This window comes from Arvicanthis niloticus, chromosome 22 (genome assembly GCF_011762505.2).
Source record: "Arvicanthis niloticus isolate mArvNil1 chromosome 22, mArvNil1.pat.X, whole genome shotgun sequence".
In the NCBI taxonomy this organism is placed as follows: domain Eukaryota; kingdom Metazoa; phylum Chordata; class Mammalia; order Rodentia; family Muridae; genus Arvicanthis; species Arvicanthis niloticus.
The window spans coordinates 39,159,114-39,171,918 of record NC_133429.1 but is presented as its reverse complement, the minus strand read 5'-3'; the positions used below and the strand labels follow the sequence as shown (position 1 = coordinate 39,171,918).

The window sequence follows — 12,805 nt, the reverse complement described above, 5'->3', positions numbered from 1 at the left end:
ACCACAGACATAAAAAGGTAAAAGTAAGGGCAATGGGGAAGGAAGGAGGAGGAGGAGGGAAGAAGCAAAAGGACGCTTTCAACTGCATAAAGATAAGAGATGCAAATATGCAATATGCAAATAGCAAAAAAAAAAACCCAGAAAATTCAGTTGTCTGAGGAAGCAAAAATAAGACATTGGCCAGGGCATCATATTTTGTTTTTTAATTGCGTACATATAGCGCCCATCTCTCAAAGCCTTAGAAGAAAAAAAAAAAAAAAAAAAAGTAGGAAAAAATGAAAGCGTAAATATATATAAATATATGTTTATATTTATGTATATTGCCAGAAGCCGTTTGAAAAGACAGTCTCTGGAAACAAGCGGGTTCCATGGCATGCACATGGCGGGGTAGCACAGGAAATCACGCCCCTGCCCCAGCAGCGGCTCAATCCTGCACACAAAGGAACTAGTTAGCGCCTCGGAACCGCCGCGGACCCTCAGCAGGGTCCCCCGTCAGCACCAGCCAGCCGCTGCGCCCTCGTCTCCGCCCCTCGGAAGTGACGTAGAGCGCCCCGCCCCCACCGCTAGATCCGCTGCTGCTGCCTCGGCGGGCCGACCTGCAGGAGGCGGCGGCGGCGGCGGCGGCCGAGGCCGAGGGAAGATGGCGGACGGTGTGGACCACATAGACATTTACGCGGATGTGGGCGAAGAGTTCAACCAGGTACGTGAGGGTCCGGGGCTCCGCCGCCGACGCGGACGGTGCCGCGGCCTGGACGCTTGGCTGACCAGGGCCGCCGCGGGCCGCGAGCCGGCTTCGCTGCAGACCGTGCGCCCTTGGCGCCTCCGGGCCGCGCCGCCGTGCGCGACGTCCCCTCACCCCTTGTTCTCGCGCGTCGTTTTGCGGGTCGCGGAGCTCTGGAGCGCGGGGCCCGGTCGCCGTGCAGCCGCCGCCGCCGCCCGCCCGCCCCTTCCTCAGGACGGCCTCACACCCCATTGTTGGCTCGGTGGCGGGCGCTTCCCGCCGAGCTAGGCCGCGTGTGCGGGGCGGGGAGAACGGGCCGCCGCGCCCCCTCCCCCGCGGCCGGCCTGAGGGGGAAGCCCTAGTCCGGCGCGCGCTCGCCGCCTCCATCCCGGCCCTGCCGCTTCGGGTTCCGATTCCTCCCGCCGCTCCATTTTGTGTCTCTGTCCGCGCACGGTCGCCTCATGGAAGGCCGCGTTCATAGCCCTTTGTATCCCGCGCGCCCGCTCTCCCTGGGCTCCTGCTCGCCTTCGCGACAGGTTTCGGCGTGGCGCCCGGGTCGTGGCTCGTCGGTCCCCTAGGGGAAAGGCTGCTTAGGTTTGGTTAGGTCTGCAACAAGTCATCTGACTTTTGGACCCACCGATCGCATTTAAAAGTCGGTGCGTCGGCCCGCCTTGATCATCGAGGGCTCGCAGTGCCTCCGAGGCCCAGTCCTTGGCCTTTGTGAAGAAAAATATCGGTGAAGATAAATGGCTTGCGCCAAAGACTTGGAAGGAAGCGCGGTGGGTGGACAGAACAAAAAGATGGTGGTACCTAGCTTAACCGGTCAGAGAGATTGAAACGAAGACCGGCCACTCGGAACCCTTGGTAGTGTAGCTGACAAGTCGTTGTGGACGTGACTTGTAGTTTGAAAGCTTTTGCCCTGTGGGCTCCACTTCACATTTGAAAGGCTGGAGAATGTGAGACGTGTAAGGTTCCGGTCTCATCGGCCTCGGATGCCTAGCTGTTGTGTCTCATGATGAATATCTTTGAAAGGGTCTGGTTGCCAGAGTTTGTAACGTTTAGCCTCTTACTCTCCTTTGTATTTTTTTAAAATTGCATTTCATATATCCACGGTTTTCAAATTACACCCAACCACATTAAAAACTCCAAGGTTCGGATGAGAACCTTAGTAAAATGCCATTGGTTTGTATGGGGTTTTCCCTTCCATTATTTATGACTAGGGATGTAAGATTTAAACAAAACAGTGGAAACTCTTAAAACCTTACTGTTTTTTTTTTTTTTTCCAAGAATGACTGTGCCTTTGGCTTAAATATTAGAAAAGAAAAGCAAATTTTGGTAGGGTTTTAGTTACTGTTGACAAACACAGTTTCTCTGTAAAGCCCTAGCTGTTCTGGAACTCATTCTGTAGATCAGGCTGGCCTGGAACTAGAGAGATCCGCCTGCCTCAGCCTCCCGAATGCCTGGCGAGATTAAACTTTTTTGACCCCAACGAGGAACTACTTTGTATGCCTCTTTTATAAATGTAGCTTTTCAATGACTTGTACTTTTAGCATTGTATCTGATACGTGGTTGTGTACTTTTACAAGTAAAATCTTTGTAGGTTTAAGTAGATTAATTGTGAGATTTAAGTAACTTTCCCCAAAACCTCTTGTTTGCAGCTCTGGGTACTGAACCCAGGACTTTGCACATCTGGGGTAATTTTACCCCTGAGCTATAGTCTAGCTCCAGAGGCGTTACTTGTTACTGTTTGTGTATAATTGACTTCTATGATTTGCTTGCTCCGAATTCCCAAACAAAAAAAGTAGCCACAAAAAGATTGCGGGCTATTTTAAGATTTGTTGTTTTCTGTAAGTGTTACTATCATTGCACTATTTTTCTGAGACCCTACCAGAATTGTTAAAAGCAACAACAAAATTATTTATTGATTCAATCTTCTGATCTCTCTCCCCCTCCCTCCTCTTCTCTCTCCCTCCTCTTTGTTAGTTTTTTTCCCCCTGTCTTGTAGCTCTGGTTGACCTAGAACCTACTGTGTATTCCAGATGTCATTTTTTCTTTTATTTTCTTTTAAATTAATGATTGATTGCACCTGCCAACCCCTCCCCCCGCCCCCCCCCCACCCCCCCAGTGCTGGGATTACAGCCTGTGTCTGGCTCACTTGCTCCTGTTTTCCCCTTTACTGTTGGGAGTTTGCACTCAGGCTCTTGCACATGCTAGGCACTTTTTATTCCTGTGTAACGTCCCTAGTAATCCGATCTCTCTTAATAGATGGTAACCTTATTTCTACTAGCTACTATAGTAAGTAACCAGTGTGATTATTTGATTGTAGTTGAGCAAAATATTTTTCAGAATTGATCATTAGACTTTTTAAATTATTTTGGGTTCTAAACTTCTATAAACGTTAGTTTTGTATTTTTTTTTTTAAACTTTTTCTTACTCTTCTTTTTTTAAAACGTGTATGAGTCTTTTACTTGCATGAATGTCTGCACTATGTGGGTGCCTGGTGCCTGAGGAGTCCAGAAGAGGGAGTCAGATTTCCTGGAACTAGAGTTACAGAGGGTTGTGAGCAACCATGTCGGTGCTGGGAATTAAATGTGTGTGCTCTGAAGAGCAGCCTGTGTTCTAACCAGTTAGCCATCTCTCTAGCCCTTAAACACATCTTTTGTTGTCTAGTGTGAGCTGCAGTTTTAATTGTACTTTGAAATTCTGTCTAGTCATTAGTCTCTTTTGACTATTTAAAATGCTATACTTTTATAAAGCTTTTGCATTTTTGGCAAAGCACAATACATTGCAGAAAAGTATGAGACTGAGCATTAATCTTTATTGGGGTTAGGATGAGACTTAGGTTAATGTATTTACTTTCTTTACTAGGTAATTTAAAAAAAAATTATTTATGTATGTGAATACACTGTCTTCAGATACACCAGAAAAGGGCATCAGACCCCATTACAGATGGTTGTGAGTCACCATGTGGTTGCTGGGAATCGAACTCAGGACCTCTGGAAGAGCAGCCAGTGCTCTTAACGGATGAGCCATCTCTCCAGCCCTTTTTCTAGATAATTTTAAGAATGGAGAATAAAGATAAGAAGGGACCGAAACACATCATCTGCTTGTCTAAAAGCTTTTAGATGTGGACAAATTGAGAAGAGTTGCTCATTGGAAGGAGAATATTAGCTACTTCTGAATGAATCTACATTGCCTGTACTGACTTTGGAGTTACACAGAAAGCAGTTTGTCCCACCCCAAGATGTACTTATTCTTTTATGTTTATGGATTGTTTGCATGTATGCATATGTGCATGTGTGTGTACCTTGTGCATTTCCAGTGCTCACTCATGGACATCAGAAGAGGCCATCAGATCCTCTGGAAGTGATTACAGATGGTTGTGAGCTACCACGAGGGTGCTAGGAACTAAACTGGGTTCTTTAATTAGGCATGCTCAGTTTATATTCTGTACAATCAAATAATACATATTTTGTTTATCTGGGGGTCAGTCGAAACAGTTTATGTAGTTTAGTGTCTACTCTATCAGATTGTGGATCTTTGATAACAACAAGTACTAATTTAGTTACCTGATCACCTAACTTTAAAAGCAAATGGAGGAATGGCTGGGTTTGGGGTGTCAGTTTGTAAGTAAGGATTTAGATGTCCCCAAAAGTCTAATTTTATTGAATGAATCATTTTACTTTATACTTAGTCATTTTATGTTCACTGTAAAACAACTATTATTCTGCAAAACTTTATGATATGCTTAATGAAAATATCTTAAAGATAAATCTATAGGGGCTGGAGAGATGGAATAGTAGTTAAGATCTAATTTAATATTTTACAGGAATTACAAAATTAATATACTTAGCATATCCATAATGTGATATTTTCTGTGGAAAAAAGAATTCATATTGTCTGTATTCTAAAATTCACCTGGAATCAGAAATCCTGGCTGGGTGAGATTGCACTTGTACTGCATAGCTACAGACTTCTTGCCATTATTCCCTAAACTGATACAGTATAATCACTTTTTTAATATAAATATTTACAGTGTTAGTTTAAAGAAATCTTGATAATTTAAAATATGTGAAAAGATATATAGTTTATATGTAAATACTGCATCATTTTATATAAGAGGGTTAAATATTCTGAGTAGATTTTGCTACTGGGTTTTTCTCTTATATAGATAGCATTGAATACATTTTGTCATGCAGAGTATAGCTCCCCTTTTCTTACAATGAAATAACTATTCTTTAAATGGAATGATAATGCTTTTTTTAAAAAATAGGGTTTTTATTTTTGTTTTTTTGAAATAGGTGCTGGCCTTTACTGGTAGTACCAATCATGTACAAGTGGTATTAACTGTGATTCTAGGAATACCAAAACCATGTTGTGCCCAGCAGGGAAAAGGATAACCCCAATAAGTGGTATATACTATATACCATTTATCTGTAGTAGGAAAAATTATAGGGTATAATTAGGGGGAAATTGTGTAAAAATCTTGAAAGAAGGTAAATAGTGCTAATGAAAAAGATTAAAACATTGCCTTAAGAAAATGAATGGGATGTTGATCATTTTTCTATCCACTATACCTTTAAGTTTGTTCTTTGGGAAGCAGTTTCGTGTATCTTGTAGGAAGAAAACAATCACCCTGTAATGCAAAATCTTGAGAGAGAGCCTCCCTCCTTTTTTTTTTCCCTCAACAAAGGCTTGCTTGCCTGTGTCCCAGGCTTGCTTCTGCCCCAGCCTTCTCCTAACTGCTAGGATTATTAGGACTGTCAAAGCTGGTCATACAACCATTACTGGATTTGGATGCCTTGCTTACCGTTAGAATGATTATAGTGATTCAGAATAGTAGGGGTTGAGAAGAATTACTTGTTACTCTTTTCACAAACCCTAAGAGCTGTTTTTTTTGTTTGTTGTTGTTTCCTTTTTTTTCCTTTCCTTTTTTTTTTTTTTTTTTTGAGACAAGGTCACACTATGACCTGGAAAACTCACAGATTATTTACCTGGCTTTGCCTCCAAGTGCTAAGATTAAAGGCATTGCCACCATTCTGAACTGCCAAAGAGCTGTTGTTGCTAGACAGTAGTAGATATGCACCTTTATTGATGATTAGATCCTAGAAACATGAATAAGGCTTTCGGGATCTGAAATAATTAGGATATTTTGAAATTTTCCATTTTTGAATGCCATTGAAATGTATTTGAAAAAGACTTCACATAGCAGAACTTGATGCTATTGATTTTCCTTGACAGTAGAAAGGCTTTAGTTTATTTAGTATATCTTCAGAGTTCAATTTTATATCTGACCTATGGTAGGCATTTTGCTTAATTTTAGAGTATGTACATTTTCCACTTGAAGTAGAAGCACTTGAATGTGTTCTGGATTTTTTTTTTTAAATAATGAATCTAAAAAAAGGAAGGCTATAGATACTATTAACTATTCTTTGAGTTGCTTTCTTAGCAATGGCAGTATATGTATTCAGATTCATTAATGTTTCTTCACCAAGTCCAATGTATACCCTTGAGGTTAAGAATACAGTCTGAGGTCTTGGAACACAGCTACTAACTAGTCCACATGGAGATCCAACCCCAGGACCATGGTCTCAATTAGCATCACATCAACCACTTGGAAGCAATCCAACTACCAGACAAAATGGCTGATTATAGTCTTCCTTGTGAACGTAGAAAATATGCTTGGTCTCACTGTAGGAAGTCATGGCCATACAAAAATAGTGATTGTAATGCCCAGGTTAGTGTAGCTTCAGTTACTGCCTGTAAATGATGGTCTACTTATATAAACATTTTCATACATGTGCAACTAATGAAAATTATATCTTAATCTTTTCCTGTTAAGTGAAAATAGAAATTTAAATACTTTGCGTCTTATATTCAATAACCTTTGCATTCTTTTTTACTTCCCTCAGACTGTAAAACATAATCTCTGTTGAGGATGGAAACACAACTCCCTTTGAATAATTATAAGAATTTTACTTGATGTGCAGAACCTGCTTCTAAAAGTGCCCAACTATACTGTTTTTATATTTTTGAAGACTGTGGGGCAATGGTTGCAGCCACATGTCCAGAAGGCTCAGCTAGCCTCACAAAGCTCACCTCCTGTTTTCTAATTTTTACTTTCAGTGCAGTTTGAGTAGCTTCTTTGTTTGATAAAAACTCATTACATAGACATTATTTTGTCATCGTTGTACATTAAAATCAATGGCAGTGTTCAGTGACTTACCTTAATTTCTGCCTTTTGATGAAGGTGGCTTTTCTTTGATTTACTTTCATATCTTAAGTTTCTTATTAATTTAGACTTACAGACATCCTGCCTTGTGATAAGTTGATATGTAATATTAAATTTTTAAAAAGTTACATAGTTCATTATTAATGCAGATTACCTAAAAAATGGAAATTTGAGGTCTCTATGGCTTTGTCTATGAATAATGATTTTCCTTTTAGGATTTTCCCCCCTTTTTCTTTAAAATATGTCTTATTTTGGCATTTTGGTGAAAATGGAACAATAGCTCTGCTCTCTTAGTACCTACAATATCTTTTGGTCGTATAACAAATCTTTACTTGATCATCATATTATATTCCCTAAAACTCTTGAATGCCATATGTATATGACAGTTCTTAGTAAATTGTATACATGGGAGATTGTTATGCCTAACTATATCTCTTAATTTTTTTTTCTCTCAGATTTCCCTCAAAAGGGTAAATAGTTTACATGGATATTGATAGAGTTACTTAGTCATAGAAAGGGATGTTGACAAATTGAATTACTTTTTTCCTCCTCAGATCAGTTTCTTTGTTGTTTTCCTCTTCCTGGTTCATCAGTTAGGCATGTGAGTGACATCCTAGCATTGCTTTGATTCTGCTGATGACAGTGACAGTTGTACTAACTCCTATGTGTGTACTTTTCACTTGCTAATGTGCTTGGCTAAATTTAAAAGTCAGGTAAGTAGTAGCTCTTGTAAGATAGTATTGCAAGATTGTATTTGAATAGTTTTACATATTTTTTTATTTTACTAGATAATTAAGACTTTGAAACGTATATATTCGTACATATATATATCTATCTTTGTGTGTGTATTTTTGTTACCTGTGACTTAGCTTATAAAAAATTAGCTTTATCAGAGTAGGTAAATAAGATCTGAATACCAAAGAAAATACTAGTGTTTTATAGTGTCACATATTAAAGGGTTATAATACCTTTGTGTGTGTGTGTGTGTGTGTGTGAGAGAGAGAGAGACAGTATTATGACAAATATTCTTTTGGAACTTTACCTATTTGCATTTATGTGCGGTTACTTTTAAGAATATTTTACTTTCAAGGAAGGTATTAGTATTAGTTAAGTCACCAAGAACCCATTTGTTATATAAAGTAAGAAGAGACTTGTATTAAAATCTTTGGGCCTTTTCTTGTCTTTATCAGATTTTTAAAATTGAATGAATTGGTATTTACATTTATTTAGTATTCTGACTGTCACATAATCTAGAACATTATTTCTGTCTTAGGAAGCGGAATATGGTGGGCATGATCAGATAGATTTGTATGATGATGTCATCTCTCCATCTGCAAATAATGGCGATGCCCCAGAAGATCGGGACTACATGGATACTCTTCCACCAACTGTTGGTGATGACGTGGGTAAAGGAGCAGCACCAAATGTTGTCTACACTTACACTGGAAAGAGAATTGCATTGTATATTGGAAATCTAACATGGGTAAGGACAGTTAACACAGATTCTGGCAGTCATTTTGAACTGCTCTAGTAGTACATATTTTTGCCCAGCTTTTAAAAAAATGGACATTACTACATAAAAAATAAAGTATTTTTTCATATTTACCCAAGAGATGAGAAGGGCAAAACCAAGTTCTTTTAAAAAGACATTACAGTTACTATAATTTTGAATTTTTTCGTTTGGTTTGGGGATGGATATGCTACTTGAGTTAGTATTTGTCTTCACTCGCCCTTTTTACATTCCTACCAGTTTGACAAAAATGTTCACACAGGGTCTCAAATTAAGAATTTAAGATTATGGGAGAAAGAAAGAAAATACCACTACAGTTTTTAGATATTTCTTATTTTCTAATTCATATTACAGATTTAAGTTTCATTTCTGACCTTAAGTTTGCAATTAGTTAGAAGTTGTTAGATACTTTGTAATATTTGTTGCCTTGGTATACTTTGTATTTTAATTGTGTTCCTAAGATTCTGAGATTGTTGGTTAAATGCAACTTGTCTGTTAGCTCAGGCCTGACATAGTCACTAAAGCAGCCTAGAATGTCTTTATCTCAGCTAGTATATTGGAAATTTAAACATTATAGCAACATGTCGACACCCTTCTACCCTGTTTATAGAATTTTATGTAAAGATATTTAACCTCACTTTGCTTTATTGTTTTATGTATACGGGTATTTGTGTGTATGCATGTTTGTGCACCACATGCATATGGTCCCTCAGGGTCTGGAAGAGGAAGACTAGAGGTATATGGTTGTGAGCCATCATGTGGGTGTTGGGAATTGAATCTGGGGTCCTCCATGGGGCCATCTTCCAGCCCTCACATTGACCAAGTGTCCTGTCGTCCAATCTGAACAGTCTTCACAAAATTGGAAATAATGACAGTATAACATGAGATTTTAGTTGCTAAATAAGAATTGACAGTCTGGTATGGTGGTGCACACCTTTAATCTCAGCACTGGGGAGGCAAAGGCAGGTGTTTGAGGGCCAGCCTGGTCTACGCAGTTAGGTCCAAGATTACATAGTGAGATCCTGCCTCAAAAAACAAAACAAAAAATGGTGCTCTTGCTGGATTTGGTGGTGTATGCCTTGGGAGACTGATCTTCTGAGTTCAAGGACAGCCTGGTCCTCATAGTGAGTTCTAGTATAGCCATGGCCACACAGAAACCCTATGTCAAAGAAGAAAAAGAAAGAGAGAGAAAAAAAAAAAAGGAATTAGCATGTGTTTATGTTTCGTGACTTTGAACAAGCTGTTTATCCTCTGTTGCATCTCATGAAAACAATGACTTAGGTCAGAGTTAAGTGAGTGATAAAAACCTATATATTGGTATTAGTTACCTACTATAGTATGGTAGATTGACGGACAGTAACTATACTTAGATTTGCAAAAATAAAAAATAATCTTCTCATTGTTTGTTTTCCTTTAAACATTAAACGTTAAATTCAGACAATACAACCTGAGTATGTTTAATGGCTAATAAGGGAAATGTTTTGCAGTGGACAACAGATGAGGACCTGACTGAGGCAGTTCATTCTTTGGGAGTAAATGATATTTTGGAGATAAAATTTTTTGAAAATCGGGCAAATGGACAATCAAAGGGGTAAGATAAGAGTTTAATGTTTTTCCTAAGGTAATCTGATAGTGATTACAATTTACAAATTAGTTTTCCTTAAGTTAATGCTGATAACACACATGTAGAACACATGAACACATTAGCACTGACAAGATGGCTTAGGTTGTAAAGATCCTTACTGCACAAACCTGACAACTCAGTTCCTAGGAACCCACATGAACACAGCAGAAGGAAGATCTTAGCAGAGGTTCATACTTGAATTTCGTATTTCTTGTTTTTTAAAAACACAGAAGCTGCTTGAAATGGGACTGTGGATAGACTAGACCTGTTTCCTGACTTTACTGAGTACACGCCTAAGATTAAAATAACTGTGCTAAGAAGCATTGTTTTTGTTGTGATTTAAGAGATAGAGAAGAGCCAGGTAGTAGTGGCACATACCTTTAATCCCAGCGCTTGGGAGACAGAAGCAGGCAGGAGGCCAGCCTGGTCTAAAGAGCAAGTTCCAGGATAGCCCGGGCTACACAGAAAAACCCTGTCTCAATACCCCCCCGCCCCCCCCCCCCCCCCCAAAAAAAAAAAAAAAAAAAAAAAAGATAGGGAAGGTCTGGGCATGTAGCTTGGTGCTAGAACCACTTTGATCCCAGTACCATAAGAATAAAAATGATGGAGAATAACAATAAGAATAATGTGGTGTCGCACGCCTTTAATCCCAGCACTTGGGAGGCAGAGGCAGGTGGATTTCTGAGTTCGAGGCCAGCCTGGTCTACAGAGTGAGTTCCAGGACAGCCAGGACTACACAGAGAAACCCTGTCTCAAAAAACCAAACCAAAAAAAAACCCAAAACAACAACAACAACAAAAAAAACCACAATAAGAATAATGTAGCCTTGTTCCATTTCCCAATAAGGAAATCACACACATGAGATAAGATTATTATATGAGCATTATATAATGCAAGTATCTAAATGTAAAAAAAAAAGAATTGCTACACTTTTACCATTTACAGATAATCACTTTAGTGAGTGTGCTTTATGTTTTTGCCTAAAAGATAGTATTATAATTCACTTTGTCATGTTTGATTGGAAAGAGCAGAAGAAATGCTTAGTGATACATACATCTTTTCTTATTTTTGTATATTATGGTTGTTTTCTCTCTTGCCTCTTATAAATAATATGGTAAACACATAATTGGATCTATTTACATTAATTTATTTTGCATGTATATGAGTACAATACAGTACTTAAAAATACATATTTACAAAGTTAAGCAACCATTGTAACTCTAATTTCAGAACATTTCATCACACTAACACCACCACCACCATAGAAACCCTGTATCTGTTAGCATTCATCTCTGGTTTTCCTTGTACCCTTTGTTGACAAGCATTCATGTACTGTCTACTTCAGATTTTCTGGATATTTATAAGTAAAATATACTGGGTGTTTTATAAATCCAATAATATTAATGTCCTGTATGTCTGACTTCTTTTGCCTAGTGTAATGTTTTCAAGGTTCCTCATGTGACAGTGTCAGCATTCCCTTTTGCACCTGAGTGAGAAGCCCATATAATGGGGTAGCACTTAAAGAGGAACCCAGGATTCATCCACTGGTGAATGTTTGGGTGGTTTCTACTTTTAGCTATTAAGGTGGTCATCCTTAAAAATATAGTGTACTGTTTTGTGTGAACATAAAGTTTTGCTTGTTTTGGGCATATACCTAGAAGTGGAGTTAGTAAGTTATATGGTAAGTCTGTTTAACTTTGGAGAAGCTGCCAGATTGTTTGTACATTCAACCGTGCAGGAGGGTTGTATCTCATTATCTTTACCAGCACTGAGTAGCTGTCATTTTGATTATAGTGGAGAATTGGATCTCTATGGTTTTGATTTGCACCTTGGTGGGTAATGGGGTAATGACACTGAGCAGTAGTTCATTGTTTTATGTGTATGGGTGTTTGGCTGCGTGCGTGCGTATGCATTCTGCATATCCCTAATAACCATGCAGACCAGAAGAGGAGGGAATTAGATCCCTTGAAACTCTTGTAATTGGAGTTATGAATGGGTGTGAGCCAGGTAGTGGGAATTGAACTTAAGTTCTGGAAGAACAGTAGTGCTGTTAACCACTGAACAATCTCTCCAGCCCCTCAATATCTTTTTGTGGCAATAAAAAGTGACAACAACCCAAGTGTCTGCTACCTGATGGATGAACTTAAAGCAAAACAAAAGTAATGTCTATAATGGAACGTTACTCAGCTATTAAAGGGAATGAATTAGTGATGCATGCTATAACATGACTAGACCTTTAATGCTCAGAAAAGCTGGTTGTAAAGAGTTTCATACTCCATTTATTTGAAATTCCAAATGAGGCATATCCATAGAGACAAAATAGATTTATCATTCCCTGTGATTAAGGGACAAGAGTAAATAGGAATAGTGGTAGAGGCTACGGATTTTCTTTTGGTAATGATGAATGTTATAACATGAACCATCATGATGTTTGTAAAACACATGAATATACTTTAAAAAGTTACTAGATTGTACATTAAGAGTGAATTCTGTAGTGCATTATAAAAGATAGTGTAAGTCTGTGTAGCCTTAAACAGTTTACTTTTTCTTCTGATAAGAGTAAATTAAAGGGCTAATGGCTCAGAGGTTGAGAACACTGATTATTCTTCCAGAGGTCCTGAGTTCAATCCCTGCAACCACATGTTGTATCACAACCATCTGTATGGGATCTGGCACCCTCTTCTGGTGTGCAGGCATGGATGCAGGCTGAACACTGTA

The 12,805-nt window shown here is 39.0% G+C and overlaps 1 protein-coding gene across 7 annotated transcripts in view; it reads left to right on the top strand.

Annotated features, from left to right (window-relative positions):
- Nucleotides 1–539: 539 nt before the first annotated feature.
- Cpsf6 (cleavage and polyadenylation specific factor 6) overlaps nucleotides 540–12,805 on the top strand; it is a 58,767-nt gene continuing 46,501 nt past the window's right edge. For 5 of the 7 annotated variants that reach the window (XR_013106376.1, XR_013106375.1, XM_076920301.1 and 2 more), the window contains exons 1-3: nucleotides 540–700; nucleotides 8,227–8,436; nucleotides 9,951–10,054. Coding sequence is in view for 5 of the 7 variants with exons in the window: in XM_076920301.1 (XP_076776416.1) it covers nucleotides 641–700; nucleotides 8,227–8,436; nucleotides 9,951–10,054 (374 nt within the window). In the remaining 2 variants the exon portion in view is untranslated. The remainder of the gene's footprint in view (nucleotides 701–8,226; nucleotides 8,437–9,950; nucleotides 10,055–12,805) is intronic. The other 2 variants (XM_076920304.1, XM_076920303.1) reach the window with 1 other exon arrangement.